This window comes from Rhinolophus sinicus, chromosome 1 (assembly GCF_057876585.1).
Source record: "Rhinolophus sinicus isolate RSI-liver-muscle chromosome 1, RSI-T2T, whole genome shotgun sequence".
Lineage (NCBI taxonomy): Eukaryota > Metazoa > Chordata > Mammalia > Chiroptera > Rhinolophidae > Rhinolophus > Rhinolophus sinicus.
In genome coordinates this window covers 214079728-214100490 of record NC_142501.1, presented here as the reverse complement: position 1 = coordinate 214100490, position 20763 = coordinate 214079728, and the positions used below count along the sequence as shown (strand labels likewise).

At 55.6% G+C, this 20763-nt stretch overlaps 2 protein-coding genes across 11 annotated transcripts in view; one reads left to right on the top strand and one right to left on the bottom strand.

The window, feature by feature from the left end:
- The window catches only part of ZFYVE28 (zinc finger FYVE-type containing 28), a 71735-nt gene extending 64414 nt beyond the window's left edge, over positions 1-7321 (bottom strand). The window contains exon 1 of one of the 4 annotated variants that reach the window (XM_019711498.3): positions 7061-7321. In XM_019711498.3, the coding sequence (XP_019567057.3) occupies positions 7061-7099 (39 nt within the window). In that variant the 5' untranslated portion in view covers positions 7100-7321. Of the gene's footprint in view, positions 1-6254; positions 6513-7060 lie in introns of those variants that run through there. The other 3 variants (XM_088793287.1, XM_088793280.1, XM_074320295.2) reach the window with 3 other exon arrangements.
- The window catches only part of CFAP99 (cilia and flagella associated protein 99), a 37354-nt gene continuing 23013 nt past the window's right edge, over positions 6423-20763 (top strand). For 2 of the 7 annotated variants that reach the window (XM_088793298.1, XM_074320311.2), the window contains exons 1-2: positions 6423-6987; positions 13628-13755. In XM_088793298.1, coding sequence (XP_088649424.1) covers positions 6498-6987; positions 13628-13755 — 618 coding nt within the window. In that variant the 5' untranslated portion in view covers positions 6423-6497. Of the gene's footprint in view, positions 6988-7518; positions 7831-10798; positions 11126-13627; positions 13756-20763 lie in introns of those variants that run through there. The other 5 variants (XM_088793301.1, XM_088793292.1, XM_088793293.1 and 2 more) reach the window with 5 other exon arrangements.

Below are 20763 nucleotides of genomic sequence, written 5' to 3'. Positions count from 1 at the left end.
AGCATCTCTCCGTCATCGGTCCTGTCCACGCTGTTGTTTGCTGACTCTTGCTCAGGGAAACCACTTTCGCATGAACTGTGTAACTTCTCACTGTGAACTCCACCTACAAGGTGTTTTACTCGCATTTTTATCTGCCAAGCTCCCAGATGACTCAGCACCAACCAGGAACAAAGTGTCATGTCGTGTTTTCTCAGCCCATCACCGAGGGCACAGCTTTATGAGTGAAGCCCCTGACGCCCTCAGCTTGACCCCAGACTCAGCCCTGGCCCCACAGTCCCCCTTCCACACCCCCAAACCCCCCCCCCCCCCCATAGCATGCCCTGGGCCACCACCAGGAAGGCGCCCCTGGATGCCATGTCCCATCCACCACCAGGGGGCAGCGTTGACAGCCCTCCGGAGACCGGGGGCTGGCCCTGTGGATCAGTGGAAGTGACACTGTGCAGCCTCCCGGTGGGGCCTCGAGGCGCCAGGCCCCTCCAGAGACACAGCCCTGACATCTTTTTACTCAGCTGCAAAATTTCTTCTCCCTTGAATATCTCAAAAAATGCTGTAATTCTCAAAAAAAAAACACACTCAAAAAAACATTAAAATTCCGTTTTTTAAACTGAGGAGAAATTCACATAACATACAACTAACCATGTGAAAGTGTACAAGTCAATGGCATTTAGTGCTTTCACAAAGTTGTCCAACCATCACCTCTCTCTTTTCCTTGCCCCAGAAGGAAACGCCACACCTCTTAGCTGTCATTCCTCATTCCCCAGCTCCAGCCTCGTACCTACTTTCTGTCTCTATGCATTTGCCCATTCTTGACGTTTCATATAAATGGCATCACACAGAATGTGGCCTTTTGTGTCTGGCATCTTTACACTTAGCATCACGTATGCACACGTATCTGTGTTGTAGCACGTGTTTCATTCCTTTTCGTGGCTGAGTAATATTCCATTGTGTGGACAGACCGCATTTTATTTACTCATTCACTGTTGCCGCATATTTGGGCGGTTCCCACCTTCTGGCTATTATGAATAACATTGTTGTGAACATGGGCGTACAATTTTTAAATGCGTCTGACATTTAAGTAGTTGATTCTCCTTTTAGACTTTTCAGTAATTCTAATAACCTGAAAAACAATTGGAAACATTCTCAAAAACTACAAATCCAAAGAAAAAAATGACTGCCCGAAGACACCATCCCACAGTGCTAACCCATTTTCCCCAAGAACCCATGTGCCACGGTGGGGGGGGGGGGCACGGTCAGAGAAAAAGCGTCAGCTGAAGCAAACCCTACCACAGCAGAGATTTACAGAGCCCCCCAGGCAGAGCTCGAAGGACCCCCCTCAGCCATGAAGGGAGCCCCACTTGAAGTGCCCCCAACACCCCCAGCTTACCCAGCACGAAAACAATGAGAAATGGGAGAGTTTCATAATGCTTACTGTAAGAAGGAAAAAACCATTCCATTCATCTTAACCAACTGCTCTACATAAATTACCATAATATGAAATGTTCTATTCTACTTCTGCTTAATCTATTCAGATCAGTTTTTAAAAATCCATTCATTTTTGTCTTCCTCCTTCAAACACTTGAATTGCCCATCACTATCTAAGTTCCTTTGCAATCCAACTGTGAAAAGTACAAAAGTAATTGTTTCACCAAATGAAACTCCTATAAAAACTGATGACAGCACCAGTTCCGCCCCGAAGGAAACTCTGCCAGGTCGGTGGTGCTCATGGACTCCAGTCTGGGGTGTACAGACCTGAGTTGAAACCCCATCCTGCCTCTTCCTGGCTGTGAAGATTCCAACCAGTTCACACCGCCCTCTGAGACCTTGTCTGTAAAACAGGATACATTAGGATAGTCTGAACGCTAACAAGCACCCCAAACCTCAGTGGCTTAACCAACAAAGGTCTATCCCCAAGCTGTCATTTATGCCAGCCCCTTTCCCCTGGCACCTTCACCACCCATGGCCCTGGAGTCCTCTCTTGGATCTTGAGCCTCCAGCCAAGGAATAGGGGACATGGGCACAGCCACAGGAGGGTGGCTTGAGAGGCCTGAGGGCTGGGCCTGACACCGGAGCCCCACTGCTTCCCATACAGGCAGACTGTTATTATTCATCCCTGTCACTACTGTTTGCAGCTTGTCACCCAGCCCATCAGAACACCTGAGGAGTCCTGAGTCAGGGTTTGTTCCCGAAACCCAAGCACCTGACACGCCACCAAAAAGAGGTGAGGGGATGACCCTGTTGAGACACTTTGACTCTCAAAATGACCTGGTAGAAGTAACTGGAAGCTGCGATGGCCTCTGGGACTCCATAAAATACCCCACGTTTAGTTCTGTATTAAGTGCACGCCCTCTGCGCGGTCCACTGGTAACAACAGCAGTCATTTGTTGAGGTTCTACCATGAGCCTCGGATAGAGATGGTCTCCTCAAATTCCACACAGCAGGTCCCATCACCCCCACTGACAGACAGGGAAACTGAGGCCCAGGGTGTGAGTGAGGATTCTCACCCAGGCCCTGGAATGGAAGCCGCTGCCGCCATGCCTGCAGCTGCACACCATTTAGACACATGAACCATGGCAGGCAGCAGATAGAACGGGAAAAAGCTTCAACCCCGCCCGCAGCATCCCAGGTATTCACTGTCTGAACGGGAAGCAGCTGACCGCCACGCACCTTCGCAGGGGCCACACAGCACACCACTTAAGGACTGTGGCTACACAGTGCTGTCAGCGCAAACAAGAAAACCACGGCCAGATGACCATTAGGTCACTTAGGACTCTTAGACGTGCACTTCCACACACTTAAAACAAGCATATCTGTTGTTCTGGGAATTGCTGCAGCTTTAGGAGAGGCACTAAGACATCCTGAAATTACCCCACAGGCTTCCCGCTCCGAGTGGGGGGCAGTACGCCAAGGCCCTGGCTCCCTCCCTGCCACGCCAAGACCAGATACACTAGATGAGGCTTAAAACTCCCTGTCTATGACTCGCCCATTTAACAGAAACTGTGTCATACATTTGCCGGAAACCCACTGCTCTGACTGCACAGCACAGACCCCTGGGCGATGGCAGCAGAGCTGGCAGAGACACTAATGCCCACCATCTGTTTGAAGCTCAGCCTCTCACTTGCCCTGCAAATGCCAATTGGGGCTAGACGTTAAGGCCCCACACACTCTCCCCCAGCCACAAAGACAAACACAGCCAAGCCTAGGGAACGAGCCGTGAGCCCCTGCTGAGTCACTGCCCACCAGGCTTCAGAACCAGGTGGACTCAGAGTCTCCCATGTACGCACAGTAATAAGGCTGCTGCATCTGAAGGGAGAGTTCTGGGAGGGGTGGAGGGGCAGCCAGAACTGGCAGCAGGGAGGGAGGGGCCCCAGTGCCTTCTGAATTCAGGGCAGAGCGGGGTGTGCTGGACCAGCCACGCCTGCTCTGACTCAGCATTGCCAAGCATCCCCAGGACTTCCAGAGCCCCAGTCCCTGCCAGGCACCCACCAGGAGAGGGAGTTGCCCCTGGCATCACCTCTGCGGCCAGGCTTTCTGGAACCCTGGCTTTCCAGTAGCTCACCTCAGAGAGAGACATGCTACTGCAAGGACAGCCGCAGCCGCAGCTGGGCACTTGGAGTTCATCGGCTGGAAATAAATCAGTTAACAGCCACGCTAGAAGTTAACACTAGAATCCCAACCCCAGAACAGTGTCTGCCTGGCATGGGGCTCAGACAGAGCTCTGTAAGGACAGCATGGCTGAGGGTGGCCGTCACCCAGCATGTGGTGGTCCCCATTCAGCAGGACAGCAGCACCCACCCACCCATCAATGCATCCTCAAAGGTGGAAAACACAAAGTCATCCTGTGCCATTAATTCACATGCTCTGTGAAGATGGCAAAAGAAATCCCAGCCCGGTCCAGTCAAAGGTTCCCTTCCCTCAAGCCAGATTTCACCCTTCGGCACAGTCACCAGGTTTCAAGAAGAAAGTGATAACCCAGCTGGAAACACAAGTATTGATATTTTTGTTTCACATGAAGATGCCAACTGTTTTCACCCTTTAAAGTTAACTCTTTCTTGGAAAGGCTTTCCCGAAACAAAAGCAGAAAAAGTATTTCAGCACCATCACAAAACAGAGCAGGCGGATACGCTTCCCACACACAGCCTTCGCCAGGCACCATGCAGCCCCGATAAGACTCACAGATCCTGAATGCTTTGCATGAAGAAAAATCAACGTGGTGTTTAAAGGACTGCCTTCAAGAAAATAAATGGAAGTGTGAGAGCCTGCAAATGTCATTTTAATGTTAAACTATTGTGTTATACATCAGACTTATTCTTTTACTCAACTTAGGCAGTTATTAACGACTCAGATATGAAAATTATCGTGTCAGATAAGAATTTTTTAAAGCATTTCCAAGTGCTTCTTAGAGTTACTAGAACAATGAATATTTTTGGTTTCAGAACATTTTCCACTGCACTGTAATGAACAAGACGTTCAGTGTTCAGTTTTAAACCAAAGCAGGGATTAAATCAAGAATGCAGTTTGAATTGTATATCTATCTAAACACAAGAGTGAAAAAAATCCTGACTGCCGGCGACAGTCGCCCCCAGCTCACACTCAAAACGTCAACTCTTCCAGGCCCGGAACCCAACCAGGACTTGTGTCGAAATGTGTTAAATTAGACAGGATGAGGACGCACACAATTCCATTCATGATCCCCAGCAAAAATCGGAGCTTCGCTTTGAAACGTGAAAAGCTACTGGGGTGACCTAACATACCCCAACCCTTCAAACAATCAAGATATTTAACTCCAAAGATAGATCTCAAACAAGGGACTGCCCAGCGTCAGACTGACAGACCGCAGGGCACCGCGCCCAGAAAATGCCACACCAGACACAAAGACCTCAGATGCAGATGTGTCTCGAGCCCAGGGATCAGGGACAAGTATCAGACAACATGACGAGAGATGACAGGGAAGAAAAGGAGAGGATCAGATGGAACACCATCCCCTCCCATCTCCTAAAGCGTATAGCTTTGGGCCGAAGCACTGGGATTGCTTAATTCACCGACTGTCCACCTCGCACAGGTCAGCCCCTGGAGCTTGGAAGGGCGGCAGCCTGCTAAAGAGGGAAACGGAGGGAGGGGCTCAGTTCTCCGCTCTGGGGCACAACCTCAAGAACAGTATCATTTTCCACTTTTAAAGATTTTCCCTAAACCGAAACAGGCATGGTCTCTGAAGTTACCCAGCTAGTGATGACACAGTCCACAGTTCTTCTCCTTCCCTTCCAGCAACATAACAGTGAGGCGATCCTGGAAACAAGGTGCCTGGACAAAGGAGGCAGAGCCCCAGGACCCCGCCGGAGTGTTTCCTGAGATTCCACAATGTTACTTGACCTATGATACATTTCCTTTCTACCTGGCCATTTGCCATTGACAAAATAATGCTGCTGCCCTCCCCGCCTCCCATGACCTTTTGACAAGTGAACTTAGTTTTTCCTTAACTGCTGACAAAAGTCACACAAACAGAAAGCTGCTCCCCTGCAGAGGCTGCCTGCCACCTCCCCCTGGCAACCTACACAGAGCCAGCAGGCAGGACTGAGCCGCCTTGGGGGACTGAGCCCGAAGAGGGGCAGAGGGCCAGGCAGAAGGAAGGCAGCCAAGGGCAGCGAGCGGCCCCACACCACACGCGGGGCCGGGAAGCACCAGGGTCGCCACCACCAGGGTCGCGGCCGGGAGCCACCACCACCAATAAGTAGCTGTTCCATGACAGGAAGATCGAGTGGGGTGCTCCTGGAACGAAAGAACCCGAATCCCCGCTGGGTGAGGCCAAGGCCGGCACCAGGCATCTGAGCCCTCAACCCAACACTCCCTGGGAGAATTCTCCCACCGCGGAGGTCCGAAGCCCTCCAGGTCACAGCTCGCTCCAGGACCCCGGGTGCCCGTCTTCCAAACGGACCTGCTGCCTCCCCGCACCAGGAGGACACGAAGTTGAGGAAACCCCCCACCCAGAGCGACCACCCACGGTGGGGGAGGGGAGCTGCGAAGGGGAGTCCAGAAAAGCGGTCCGCCTGGGGAGAGGGTTGGGGGAGGGGCGGTTTCCCTGGGTCCGTCAGCAATTTCGCGGCCTCGGATGTCCGAGGGCGCCCTTTGGTCGTGCGGTGACCCCACCCGAGCCGCAACTCCCCAACCAAGACCTGGGCGCCGGGGCCCTTCCGCTGCGCCGGCCCCGGACGCAGAGGATGCGCCCAGGACCCTGCGCTCGGCTCCGGGACACAGCCTACCCTGGCCCGCTCCGGCCGCAGCTGACACGAGCCCGGGCGGGCGGCGAGGACGCAGCGCCCGCAGTGCGACTTGCGCAGCCGCCGAGACGCGGGGCGCGCCACCCAGACCCCGACCCCGACCTCGCGCCGAGGGTGTGCGCCACGCGGGGGGTTGGGGGTGCGCACTTTCGTCCGCTCAGCCCTCCCACACTGGGCAGGACACCTGTCCTGCTGCGGGACAGCACGGGTGGGCATGGGACAAGGATGGGGACGCCACTGGCCAGAGCGCGGGTCGGTCCTGGTTCGCGAAGGCAGGGCTGGACGGCGGATGGGAATCCGCTCTGGACACAGGGGCCCCGAGAGAAGAAAATGGGGTTTTCTCCAGAACCTAGGGGAAGTGGGGAGGAGTCTGCCCCGGAGAGCAGAGGGAGGTGGGGAGGTACATTCCGGGCCCAGGACAATGCGGGCGGTGGGAGACAGAGGGGAATGAGCGCGTCACATCAGTGTAACTGCGAGGATGGAAAGGTCCTTCCGGGCCCAGAAGTAGAGGTCTGCTTTGGGCTGCGGGGCGGGGCCGCCAGGTGCGAGCAAGACAGGGATGGGGAAGGAGAGGGGCCACTCTGGCCGCGGGCGGAGGTGGGGGAAGTGCACCCAAGCCCGACCGTGAGCGCGGAAGGGTTCGTCGTTGACCGGGATGGGGCTCCCCTCCTGGACACACCGTCCTCGCTTGGCCGGAACGGGGACCCGCCGCAGGGTGAGGGCGACGGTCAGTGCAGTGGCGGGGTGCGAGAGGGGTCTGTCCCGGCGGGCCGGACGGGGCCGCTCACCTTAGGTTTGTACAGCCACTTTCGGAACCTGTGCATCATCGCCGCGCCGGCCCGGCCCGCCCCGCGGCCCTCCCTCCGCCGCGCTGCGCCCGGGCCCGGCTGCGGCGGGCGGTCCCGGGGCGCCTGGCCGGCGGCGGGCAGGTGCGCGTGCAGGTGCGCGGCCTGGAGATGCTCCGCGAGCGGCGCGCGGCGCAGACCCGCTGACAGCGGCTGGCGGACGGGCTGACGCGGCACGGGGCACCCGCTCCTCGCGGCTCGCTGACACCCGGCGCCTGGGCTGGCCCCCGCCGCCCCGCGCTGCACATGCGCCGAGGCCCTCGAGCCCCCTGCCCGCCACCCGCCGCAGAGGCTGCCCAATCCGCTCGCCGCGCCGCGCCGCGCCGCGCCCCGCCCGAGGCAGGCTCACTGCCCGAGGGCGACCCGTGCGCCTGGAGGGGCTGGAAAACTACAAGTCCCGACGGGCATTGCGGGGGGCGGGGCCCTGCGCGCGGTGTTCTTTGCTGTGCCGCGGGCGCTGTGCATTCTAGGGATTGTAGTCTTCCCGCCGACGGCGCCGGAGCTAGTCGCTGGTTGCTAGGCGACGCCGCCCAAACGGCACTCCACCCCCCACGGTTCCCCCCCTCCGGGTGGTTGCGGAATCCAGGCGGAGCAGGTGCGAAGTAGGGGACCCTCCCAGGTATCCTAGTCCCCTGGCGTCCGCTGGGCCTGGCAGCCCCGGCGTGGGAAGACGAGAAGGAAGGTGCAGGAGCGCCAACGGAGCCCGCCGGCAGGTACGAGGGAGGGAAGAAGTGGGACCCAAATGGAGGGGCGAGGCCCGTTCCCTCAGCACCCGCACCTTCCCACCACCTGGAGGCCAGTTCCGTCGTCCTTGCTTCCCGAATCTTTTTGCTTTCGCTAACCACCTGTTTGATCTTCCCAGCCCTTGGATTAAAGTTAACGGTGGGGTTTTTTTGGTGGTTTTTTTTTTTTTGGTTTTTGTGTTTTTATCGCCACAATAACCGGTACTTTTAAACAAGATATTCGCCCGTATTCACTACTTTCCCCAACGGTGCCCTAATTTGGATCCATAAAAACAATCGCCAAAATCTGAGAACCTATTATGTGCCCAGCAGACAACTGGAAACAAGTATGTGGTCTCACTTTAAATTCCCATTGTCAGCCCAGGAAACTGAGGCATGGAGAGGCTGCCGTGCTCTGGCTGTAGGAGGGGCATACAGAGGAAGGGCAGGTGTGCCCTGCCTGCGCCTACCCTGGTACTTTCCCTGCCCCAACCCAGCACCATTTTTCTGGGTGTTGTGAAATGTGCAGGTTTAGGGTGCGGGAAAGGGAATAACGCCTCCTTTGACAGAGAATGTGTTCTCTGCTGCTCATGTTGCCACTGGCCTAGGGGCCAGGTGCTCAGATGGTCTGGACTCCCAGACCCACTATTCCATTCAAGTCTGGGGAGGGCGGGCGTGCAGGGTTTCCCTGTGTGCTGGTGGTCATCCATGTCGGTTTTTGAGTACGTGACAACCTGGAGTTGTTTCTTATCTCCAGTTCCTCTCAGCCTCTTCTCTCCTGAACCCACTCCAATCAGATTTTCACCCAACCCCTCCTCCGAGGCTCTTTATCCAAGTCATCTTTGACCCTTTTCCTAAACCCAGTGAGCAAAGCTCAGCCGCATGTCCTTCTTGAACTGTCAGCAGCAGGTGACCAGAGAGTGCCCAGCTCCTGGACACAGCTTCCTCACTTGCTGGGAAAGGATTGTACTCCGCCTCCCACCCCCACCCCCCCATGGCTGCTTCCCGACCTCCTAACACTAGAGCCCGGGACTTAGTCCTTGGAAGCACCGCTGTCCATCCCCTCCCTGGGAGATTTCCTGCTGTCACATGGTTTGATAAACAACCATCTCCCTCTTCCCCCCCCCCCCCCAACATTTCTGGAACTTACATCTCCAGCCTAAACCTTACCCTGAGATTCCAGACTCTTATCTGTTGCCTGCCAGTTGGGTGTCTGACAGCTCCCCTCAAACTCAAGTGCGCTCTCAGTCTTCCCTTGTAAAGCCTGCCCCTCCCCCAGCCACCTTTTCCAGCATGAGAACTCAGGGCAGACACTGGGAGACTGACTGTTCTCTGTGGGTCTGTCTGGCTGACTCCAAGGCCTGAGCTGCTGCTGCTGCTGGGGCTCCTCCTATGCTTCCCAGTTTGAAACTGTGCTCAGGGCAGTGGGTATATCAGTTAAGATTGGGTTTGGTTGTGTGGAATGAAACATCAGAGTCCTTGTGGCCCAAATAAGGTTATTCATGTTTCCATAAAAGAGATCCATGGGAAGGCGATTCTGGGATGTATGGCAGCCCCAAAAAGTCATCAGGGACCTGGCCTTTTCTCGCTTGCTCTTCTTCCATCTTTGACATGTTTCCGCACAGTCTAGGATGGCTGCCTAAGTTCCTGCCATCACCTCCTGAGTCCAGGCAGCAGGATGGAAAAGAAGAGTAGGCCCCTTCCTTACACTGAGACTTTGTGAAAGTCTCACACCCTGTTGCTTCTTGGCACACCCAGCTACCGGGAGGCTGGGAAATGCCATCGTTCCGTTGGGCAGCAATAGGCACAACTAAAAATGAGGGGTTTTGTTAGGAGGAAAGGGAGAGTGCTGATTGAAAAACAACCAGCAAAAAAAAAAGAAAAAGAAAGAAAAACAACCAGTAAAACCTGCCGGGTGGGCCTGTACTTTAAGCACAAGCCGTCAGAGCATGACTTGGCAGAAATCCTTAGGAGACTAGCTTTAATCAGAATTAAAAGCCAGGAAAAGGATATATTTTAATTAACACACATTTGGGATCTATGTCAGTGGAGCCTCTCTGGTGGTTGAAAGCATTGAACTAGTTTGTGTCTAAGAATTTAAATCTCCTCGTGGAATCTCGTTTCTGTCTATAGAGGATTTGCTAAGAAAAGAGAAGTGTTGGTCCAGCCCACCTTTAAAGTTGCCTTAAATATGAGACAGTCAAGTCCTAATTAGTGAAGTTAAAAATCAATACCAAAAAAAAAATCAATCCATGGGAATTAAACCCCTCTTCCCACATGTATACTTTTATACCACTGAAATAAAGCTGAGGTGCTGAAAGCATCCTTCAGAATTAGATGGACATGAGTACTTATTTCCTACCCAAAGACGTAAGTATTTTGATAAAGTTCATAGGCTGGTTTCCATGGGAATGCACAACTCAAGCGTCTCTTTTCCTGGTGCCCACCCTCAAGATGCAGCTGCTTTGAACCAGAGTTGCAGGAGGGACGTTCAAGCCCAGCCTGGCTCCGCGGGCACCTCTGTCTCCTGCCTATGGCCCCTGCAGACTCCCCTCTGCATCCTCCCCAGGCTCACCCACTCATTGCTTCGGGCTCATCCATCTGGTCACACTCGGGACTGGGGGAGGGCCTGGGCAGTTGTCTTGCTTCTCCTTGACTGCCTCACCACCAAAGGGTCCCTTGGATCATCCTTTCTCCAGAATGTTCTGGCTCCTGCTACACCCACGCAGACCACCCACATCAGATGCAGGACGGATGGACCTGGTTCCTCTAGGCTGAGCCCAGTCCAGGGCACACACTGGAAGGCAGGTTGAGGCCCCGCCCAGAACAGCCCCCTATGTGGCCGCTCGGGATAGGCAAGAAAAACTGCATCTCAGCATCATTTCTGTAAAAACAGACATTTTACGGACGTTTATTCCTTTCCTGTGAGCTCCAGAGGGTGTGGATGCTACTTTCCTTTATCACGTTGGCGTGGGTGCCTCTTTCCCACAGTTGGGGCCCACCCTGAGAGGTCATAGGGGTCAGACAGAGCCTGGGAGGACTTTAGAACCCAGCCTGGGCTCAGGGGGCTCACACAGGTAGCAAATCCCCCTGTGGGGATGGGGAGTCTGACCCCCAACCCAACCCCTGGCTCAACACGGTTTTTTCTCTTCCATATTGACTTGCTTAGTCAACATTCTTGTGGCATCTGTTATTTTCCAGGTAATTGTGACCCTAAAACTGAACTCTGTTGAACTGTAGCATCTGCAGAAGAAGGGCTCGAAAATGCACTAAGATAGCCTTGAGGGTAGGTCTATCCTCGGATGCCAAAGGTGTCTTTCAGATTGAAACTAAGAACACTGCTTAGGGTACTGGGTCCTTCTGTACATTTTCACAGTCCATCATTCATTCCCCAGACATTTCAACCCCTGCTGGCTGTCAGCTCTGGGGTAAGGACCAGGGCCTCAGGGCTGATAAGGCAGGTGCTGTGTAATGGGACTTTGGATAACTTCAGAGGAGGCACAGAGAAGGGAAGAGCTGAGGGAGCAGGGAAGGAAGGCGTCACAGGTGGTGATATTTGAACCGGGCATTGAGGGACACCTAAGAGCTCAGGGAGAGGAGAAAGGAGAGCATTTGAGGTCAGAGGATACATGTGAGGGGCTTCGGAGTCAGTAAGAAGCCCGTGTGGATGGGAGAGGAGGGAGGAGGAAGGCCCCAGGGACTGTGACCCCAGGCTATGAAGGGTGGATGTGCTGAGGCCCCACGGGGCCCGGAGGTGGGCGAGAATGTAGGGGATTTGTTAGCGATGGACGGGTGCGGGGAGACTCCCCTGACCTGACCACTTCTCCCCAAACCGTCCCCACCTGCCCCACCTGCCCGGCCCAGGCTTAGCCCTACACTGTCCAGTCCATCAGGAAGACCTGCCTGGAATGAAGGTGGGGTGGGGGGGGGCTGCGTCTGGGAGACCTGGTGACGCCCCATGGCCTCTCAGCCCTGAGGCTGGGGCAGAGGGCTTGTGTGAACACAGGAAACCCGTTATGAGGGGCTCACCCCGAGGGCAAGACTGCCCCCAGCGCCCAGAGCCTTCCCAACTCCGACCGCCCAGCGAGCCCTGATGCCAGAGGAGGGGTGAGCAGTGTGGGGAGCGGCTCTAGGCCTTGAAAAGGCCCTTTGTCCATCAGCCACACTAGGGCAGAGACTGCGAACCCCGGAAATAGGGCCTTTCCAGTCCTCCCAGAGTCAGCTTTCCTTCCAGGGGCCCAGGCCCAGCATTCCCTCTCTCTGAGGGCCAGGCTCCGAGGAGGGGAGCTAGGAGTGGGACCTGGGCAGACACTGCTCCCTGAGCCCAGACCCCCACACCTCCTGTGCTGCCTTGGGCTCACCAGGGATGTCTGGGGTGTCTGGGATCGTTTTCCTAAGGAGTGAGCGGGAATGGGACAACGAGACCCCAGAATCGGGCCTGCGCATGAGGGCTGTAGGCCTCTGTCCGGACAGTGATGCCACAGCCAGAGTGGGCAGGGGAGGGTGGTGGATCCAAGCCAGGGTGGAACCACAAGGACGAGGGGTGGGGCAGGGCAGAAACCCACCCAAAGGGGGCAGCAGGGACAGGGCCCAGGCTACAGGGTCACGCCTTGCTGCCCACGATCGCACCTGCTGTGTAAAACCCAGGGCTCACAGACGCTAAACCAGCAGCATCCACAGCCTCCCAAGGCGCTTCTGCACCTCCCACACCTCTGCCTCCTGTCTACCTCCTCAGTGCCCACCTCACTTGGCCCTGCCTGTCAGAGGGTGGGGACTGCTCCCATATCCCGCCAGCAGCCCCTGGCAGAGCAGACAACCCACCCCATGGAGCCACAGACAAGGGGCTGCTCTTTTGTGGAAAATGGTGTGTGTCCTGCTCTCCAGGTGGCCCATCCCTCCCTGGAGCCCCTGGTGGCGTCTGACCCTCATTCTCTTTAAAGTGATGGGAGGGAAGCGGAGGGAATCAACCAGCCCGGGGGCTGCTATCCAGAGCCATTCCAGCTTGTTGGGGGTGGAGGAGAGGTACCCCCGCTGTCCCCAGGACATGAGATGTCTGGCTTTGCCAATAGCTGGTGGCCAGGGAGGCCAGCACCATGGGGCCCAGGGGGGTCTCAATCAGCATGGAACAAGAGAGGGGGAATGGGAAGGGAGCCCATCATGGGCCCGGCCATCCCCCTCTGAGGGCAATTTGGGGGCCACCTGTTAGATCCAGTTCCTGGGGCCCCAGCCCCACCCCAAGCAGTTTCTCCAAGGTCCCCCAGAGGGGGTCCTGGGCACGCCAGCCTCCTCCAGCTCAGGTGTCTCCAAAGTTCTCAGAGCCTATATGAGGCCTGGCCACCACCCGTTGTGCTCCCTCTCTAGGTCTTGGTCCCTCACCTTTAAAATGGGGGTGTCGAACCCGGTGACGCGAGGTTCTTCTTGCTCTATCCTTCTGTGATTAGGTCACACACACACACCACCTGTCCGGGCAGGGCTCCCTGTGTAACCATGACCAAACCCCAGCTGGGCTGAGGGGTGCTCTGATGCCAGCTAAGAGGGGCCTCACCCTCTAGCCTGGCCCCTCCCCATGCTGAGCCCAGCTGTACACGGTTGTAGGGCTTGGGGACTGTGGGGGCAGCTGAGGCCTGCAGGGACCCTCCAGGAAGTAAGCCCGGGGAGCTACCCCTGCTGGGGTCACCACTCCCATCCAACACCCCTCACCAGTGAGGGCCCTGCAACCATTTCTGCCACCCAGTGAGTTGACAGCCCAGGGACCTGGAGGGTGTGACCTGTCCCGGTTTGCTTTTAGGGTCTCTCTCTTGGAAGATGGCCGACTACGGAGAGTGCATTGAAACTGTGATTGAGCAGCTGGACAGATTTAAACCTCAGAAGGACAGTCCCGAGCAGTTTCTGGAGGCTGCGTCCACCTGCCTGCAGGTAGGGTCAGAGTGGTGCCTCGGGGCCCCTGGGAGGCTGCTCAGCGAGGCCTGACAGGTAGCTATTCACTTCCCCGGAAAGGACATCAAGTTCCTGCCTGACCGCTGCTTTCCCTCTTGGCGGGTCCTAGCTCTCCAAATGCTGCCCGTCCTACATTTCTAAGTTACAATGGTGGCTGACACTGTTTCCACAGGCGCCCTCCCCTCTTTGCCCTGGGAGGTGTTCCTGGCGCCCAGAATATGCACCAGACTGCTCTGTGATGAGAAACATTGGCAGTGAGGCTCTTCATCTTCCCACCCACACCTGGAAGAAATGAAGGCGCCGCCCTCGGGCTGGCCCTGCAGCCACTTGGTGCTTGGCCCCAGCCCCAGGTGGTCTCTGTCTTTCTCTCCCCATTTCAAGTCCACACAGAGATCGATGGCTGGAGTCCCTGCCCTGGGCCTCTCAGGTCTGTCCTTGCTCTAGCACAGCAGCCTCGGGGTCTTCCTGTCACCTGGGGCTCTGACCCCAGTCCATCTGTCTCTCCATGGGGCAGGGGCCTGCGTTGCAGGGGTCCCGCCTCAGGCCCTGGGGGCGTGGGCCCTGTTGGATGGGGCACACAGAGAAGGCCCAGTCCACCTAGGGCAACACTCCGGGATTGCCACAGGGCCTTTCCCCCCAGTCACCATCACCAGCTGGAAGGGAGGCCCCCACCCGCCAGAAGGGAGGTTGCTGTGGCAAATGCATTCATGACGGTGTTTGCCTTAACTGCCAACTGCAGCCGGGCTGTTGCTTTAACGGGGCCTACGAGTGCTTGTGGCCCCTGGGGCGGCCCCCCAGCCTCCTCCCTGCTCAGGTGTGGCTTCTGCTGTGCCCCCTCAGGGTAGGACGGGGGCTTTTCCTCCTACATCAGCAGCCTTGTGGTGCGTGTGGGGACAGAGCCAGGAGTGCAGTTTCCAGGCTCTCGGCCTCACGTGGAAAGGTGTCGACTCGGGTAGTAGATGGCCGTCAGCTGTGGCTAGTTGGCCGTCAGCTGTAACCAGTGACCCATTGGCCATTAATATAACTACCGTGGCTATGCTAGCAGAAAATGGGGGCTAGCAAGAAGATGGGGGCTGGCAAGAGCAGATTGTAGTTAGCACAGAGGAGTGTGGCGGATTGTGGATTCTGTGGCTCTTGCCTCCTGTGTCTGCAACCCAGCCACCAGTGAGACTATAGTTATTAAATGACTCCCCTACTTATGGCTCTGTGGGTGTTCCTTTTTGGCCTCACATATCCTGCGTTCTTATGTAGGGAGCGGGAGCTGAGACCCCGCAGGCCGCCCCGCGTGACAGTGCGGCAGCCAGAAAGCCTTGGGGGGAACAGGGCGACAGGGCAGGCGGTCACTGTCCTGCAGGAGGAGCCAGGGCCCTGGGAGGTGGACTATATAGGGCTGAAAGGGTTCCAGGAACCTGAGAGACAAAGCTTGAAACCCTGACCCAATTCGGACTGGGGGTGCATTCCTCCCCACCCTTCTGCACCCCCCTCTCGAACTCTTTCCCTGAGACCTGAAACATTTAGGGGAAATGATGAAAACAGCGAAGGGCCAGACTCATCCACAATCCTTCTCTGCCCCAGCTGAAAGGCCCCCAGCACCCTCATGCAGCTCAGTGCACCCCTATTCCTGCTGCCTGCCTGCCTGTAGCCCAGCCCCCTGGCTGCTCCAGGTGTGACCCTAGCAGCTCCCTCTGGCTTGCTGCCCTCAGTCCTCTCTGGGTTTTCCCCATCAGCCACTGTCTTTTAAAAAATTTCCTCTGGGGCCAGCCCAGTGGTTCAGGCGGTTGGAGCTCCGTGCTCCTAACTCTGAAGGCTGCCGGTTCGATTCCCACATGGGCCAGTGGGCTCTCAACCACAAGGTTGCCAGTTGGATTTCTTGACTCCCTCAAGGGACGGTGGGCAGTGTCCCCTGCAACCAAGATTGAACATGGCACCTCGAGCTGAGCTGCCACTGAGCTCCCAGATGGCTCAGTTGGTTGGAGCGCGTCCTCTCAACCACAAAGTTTGGCAGTTCGATTCCTCGACTCCCGCAAGGGGTGGTGGGCAGCGCCCCCTGCAACTAAAATTGAACATGGCACCTCGAGCTGAGCTGCCACTGAGCTCCCAGATGGCTCAGTTGGTTGGAGCGCGTCCTCTCAACCACAAAGTTTGGCAGTTCGATTCCTCGACTCGCACAAGGGATGGTGGGCAGCGCTCCCTGCAACTAAAATTGAACACAGCACCTTGAGCTGAGCTGCCGCTGAGCTCCCAGATGGCTCAGTTGGTTGGAGCGCGTCCTCTCAACCACAAGGTTGCCAGTTCGACTCCCGCAAGGAATGGTGGGCTGCGCCCCCTGCAACTAGCAATGGCAACTGGACCTGGAGCTGAGCTGCGCCCTCCACAACTAAGATTGAAAGAACAACAACTTGACTTGGAAAAAAGTCCTGGAAGTACACACTGTTCCCCAATAAAGTCCTGTTCCCCTTCCCCAACAAAAATCTTTAAAAAGAAAATTTCCTCTGGACCCCAAGACCCTGCAGCTCCACCATCTAACCTGATGTTTCCAAAGGGACCTCAGGGCGTCTTGCTCTGTCCTTTGCTCCCCCCACCGCTCAGGCTAACCTAGTAATGTGTTTATTTCTCAGTAATCACCATGACAGAAAGTTAGGTTTGTTACAACAAATCATGTGAGGGATTTTCCCCCACAGCCAATGGATCATTAATGGTGAATGAATCCCAGTTGTTACCTGATGAACCTGGTGTGATGACAGTCATGTGCGTTTCTGGAGTGAGGGAGCCCATCACCCCAACTCTGTCAAACCAGCAGCACCCCGACTCTTCCCAGAGGCACCCTGGAGGCTCTGAGGTGGGCGCTGTGCTCACTGCAGGTGACAGGCACCTTCTTGTCAGCTTCTTGTCAGATGCACTGGTCCCTTCAGATCCTTTCAAAAGCACCTGGTAAGTCCAGGTAGGACGGTGCAGGGGGCACTGACAGGTTCAGACGTCACAATTTATCTCCAGCTGTCAGAATCAGCATGGTTTTGTTAGGCCAGGCTCAAGACTGCCAGTGGTACACAAAGCAATGGGCAATCTGGGGAAGGGCAGGGTTGTGGGGTTCCGTTGTACCAACAAAAAGATACGTTGAAGTACTCCCAGTTACCTGCGAATGTGACTTTATTTGGAAATGCCATCTTTGCAGATGTAATTACAAATCTCGAGATGAGGTCATCCTTGATTTAGGATGAACCCCAAATCTAATGCCTAGTGTCTTTATAAGAAGAGGGAGGTTTGGACACACACCCACAGAGAGGAGAACGCCATCGATCACACAGAGATGCAGCAAGAAGGCAGTGTGACCACAGAGGCAGGGACTGAATGACATATCCCCCAGGCGTGGTATGACTCTCCCTCTGACCCTCCAACAAGGAACCGACCCCCGACACCTCAGTTTTGGACTTCTGGCCTCCAGAACTGTGAGCAAATTCTGTTGTTGTCAGCTGTCAAGTTTGTGGTAATTTATTATAGCAGCCCGGGAAAGTCCTACAGCCTGGGGTAAATGGGGAGGCCAGGTTGGGACACCCAGAGGGGCTGCTGAAATGCTGGGTCCTAGGTACAGAGGAGGGCAGGTGAGGTGGCACAGCGAGCGGTCCACGGGGTCCAAGGAGGTGTGGATTTGGTGACTTGAGCTTCTGCAGACTTAAGTCCAGGGACCACCCGCCCAACACACATGCGCAGGCACACACGGAGCAGCCTCCGGCCCTCTGAGGGACTTCCCTTGGGGTGGTCCTCATGGCATTTCACAGAGACCAAACGACAATGAGGCGTGGCCAAGTTGCAGAAGGCCTGTTTTCACTTTTTTGTCAATGGTTTCAGGAAAAACTTGGGCTCAAGAAACATTTTTTTTAACTTTTATTTATTTTAAGTGTGTTTTTTTAGGACCCATCAGCTCCAAGTCAAGTAGTTGTTTCGATCTAGTTGTGGAGGGTGCAGCTCACAGGCCCATGTGGGGATCAAACCGACGACCCTGGTGTTACGAGTATCACGCTCTAACCCACTGAGCTAACCAGCCACCCCAGGAAATTTTTTTTTAATACCTGATGTATTGAGATCAGAGATCCAAAATCCAAAGGTTTGCACAGTATCCAGTGGGGCACTCCCCACACCCAGCCTTCCCAGGAGGCAGAGACCAGTGCCCCGAGGTCCTTCCAGAGGCGATCCAGGCCTGTCTTGCATAGATACGAGATCTGACAAAGATAATTGTACCTTACATAACATACATAAAAATGACACATACTGTGTATATATAAATCATATACAGTATACATTCTTTATAAGTCTTACAAGATGGTGGCAATTGTAACCCAGTCCTGCACAGGGGCTCGGGGGCTCGTCCCACGTTCTGATCCCAGGCCCTGAGCACCCTGCTGCCTGCTGTGCCACCCCCGTCCGTGGGCTCGTACTTGTCTCAGTCTTTGGCTGTGACAAACCACCGGGCACTGATGAGTCCGCATGTCCCTCTGCACCTGGGCAGGTGCACCCAGGGACCCAGGGTCCCAGCAAACAGATTTTCAGTGACAAAGTACTGGCCCTCGTGATTTCAGTAAATACTGCCAGTTGACCCTTCATGGAGATCTACACATTGACACTCTCCCCAGAAGGTATGGAGTCTTGTTCCCCTAAAGCCTCCTTATGTAGTGTGCTAACAATCATTTTTATCTTTGCCGACTAAATAGGTGGGAGAAGGCTCTTGGTGTAGTTGTAACCAGCATTTCTCTTGTGTTGTTTTCATGAGTCTTGAAATGATATGTATTTCTTCATCTGAACTATCTGCTTGGACCTACCTGTACCTGCTAGGAAACTGGGTTTGGCTATAACAAAATCCAGAAAAGCAGTGGTTTAAAGACATGAGGGGTCTTTGCTCACATAAGAAGCGGCAGGCAGACAAGCAGTGCAAGGGGTTCAGCAGCTCCGTGCTGCCCTCAGGGACTCATTCTCCCTCCTCTCTGCGTAGCCATCCTTCGAACGTACCTTGTAGTCACAGAATGGCTGCCCTCCCTCCAGCCTCGCACCCATATCCCAGGTGAGAAGAGGAGAAAGGCAGACAGCATGAGGCAGGTGCCAACTGAATCTGCCTAAATTTCAAGGAGATTTTTTGGAGGCCACACCTAGCAATTGGCCATTCAGTCTCCCTGACTGAAGCCATGTGGCACATGGTTCCACCAGCAGCAAAGGAAAACCTTTTATCTGGGCACATCACCATCCCTGAGGAGATGGCGGTCTTCCATTGTGCAGGAAGAAAGGGAGAGGGCCTGTGTGGGCATCCAGCAGCCTCGGTTTCCTTTGCTGGCTTTTCTGATTGGCCTTCGTGTCACTGATTGGCAGGAGCCCCCTCAGGTATTGGTGACATGCACTACAAGTCCTGTTTGCGGTTAAATCAGCATCCAGGCCCTCTCCCTGCCTTTGATCTTGGTCTAGCTCTGTCCTAACCCTGTGCTTCCAGCAGACAAACTCAGTCTGGGAACTCTGAGTGACTCCTGTAGAAGGCAGCTAGTGATTGTGAAAAGTCGGCAGCGGGCCTCAGGTTCCCCCTTCCCAGAATTGCTCATAAGGCTGTTATCAGAGTGCTTGCTGCTCCCCCGGGGAGGAGGGGTTGTCTGGGGTCCCCATACTGGGAATCCTGAACTTGGCCAAGGCCCAAGATTGTTTCCTAAACTCAGAGGCTTGTTGGGCAGCTGCCGCCCCCTGGCCTCAGGGCCCGGGGCCAGCCCAGAGTTCGGGGCCTTCTCAGCATGATCTAGGCCTCACCCTGCCTGCTCTGGGAGAGAGCCTGCCCAGCCCAGCCCCAGCAACCCTCTGCTGGCCCAGCCAGAGGACCTGGTCTAGGGCTCAGCACCCTGTGACCTGTGTCATCCCTGGGGCCTCAGTCTCGTCTCCGTAACAGGCGGTGCTGATCTTCCCCGGTGGTGAGACCTGGCCATGGGCCCAGCCTGGGTGTCATTTCCTGCTTGGCTCTGCGTCTACAGGACCCCTTGGCTCAGTGCAGCCCTGCCCAACCTTGCCTGGGGGCTGATGGTATCAGGGCCTGTGGGCTCAAGGATCTGACCTTATTAAAAATACATACACTTCCCAAACGCAGACGTAATTAATGAGAAGTGGAGTCGCTGTTGTCTGAGCCCCGCAGGCAGAGGCAGCTGTCGGCAGACATCCTGCAAAGTCATACAGCCTCAGCTCAGGCAGAGCTGACTCAGGGCACCCTCCGTGCCAGCCCTGCTGACACGCTACTTTCTGACCTGCCTGCCCCCGGCCCTGGCTTCCTTTGACAAAACGCAGTCATTTGAAAGGGGGCACTGAGTCCTGGCTGGGGCTGGTGCCCTCCAGTGTGGATGCAGCACAGGGGTCCGGGGAACCTGAGAGGGAAACTGAGGCACGAGCCTGGTTGCTGAGACCAGAGCTGACCCAGAGCAGGAGCCCCCGCCCCCATCCCAACCTCCCATGCAGGCAGGGTGTTCCGTTCCCTGTCTAGTGAGCACCCCGCTGACATTCTAGCAGGAAGGGGCCATAAACCAGCAGTGTGTGCTGCCAGGTGAGGGGGCTGGGCAATGTCTGACCATGAGGGGTGGTCAGAAGCATCTCAGGTCAGGTAGCATCTGAGAAAAGACCCAATGGGAGTAGGGGAGCAGGAGTGCTGGGAAGAGCACTGCAGGCAGGAGGAACAACCAACACGGAGGCCCTGAGGCATCCCACATATTGGAGACACAGAGGGAGGCCTGTGCGACTGGAGTGGGAACTTGGAGCTGGCCAGCTTACACAGGACCTCACTGGCCATCATAAGAACTCTTCTGGAAGGTTCTGAGGAAAAATGGACATAATCTGACTTCCATTTTAAAAGAAGCAGGTGGCGACTGGGTTGGAAATAGACTGGAGAGGGGGCAAGAGGAGAAGCCAGGTTGCAGCTGGGGCGCCCTCCCAGATGGATGATGGGCCACAGCAGTGAGAGCGAGGCAGGTGGCAGCA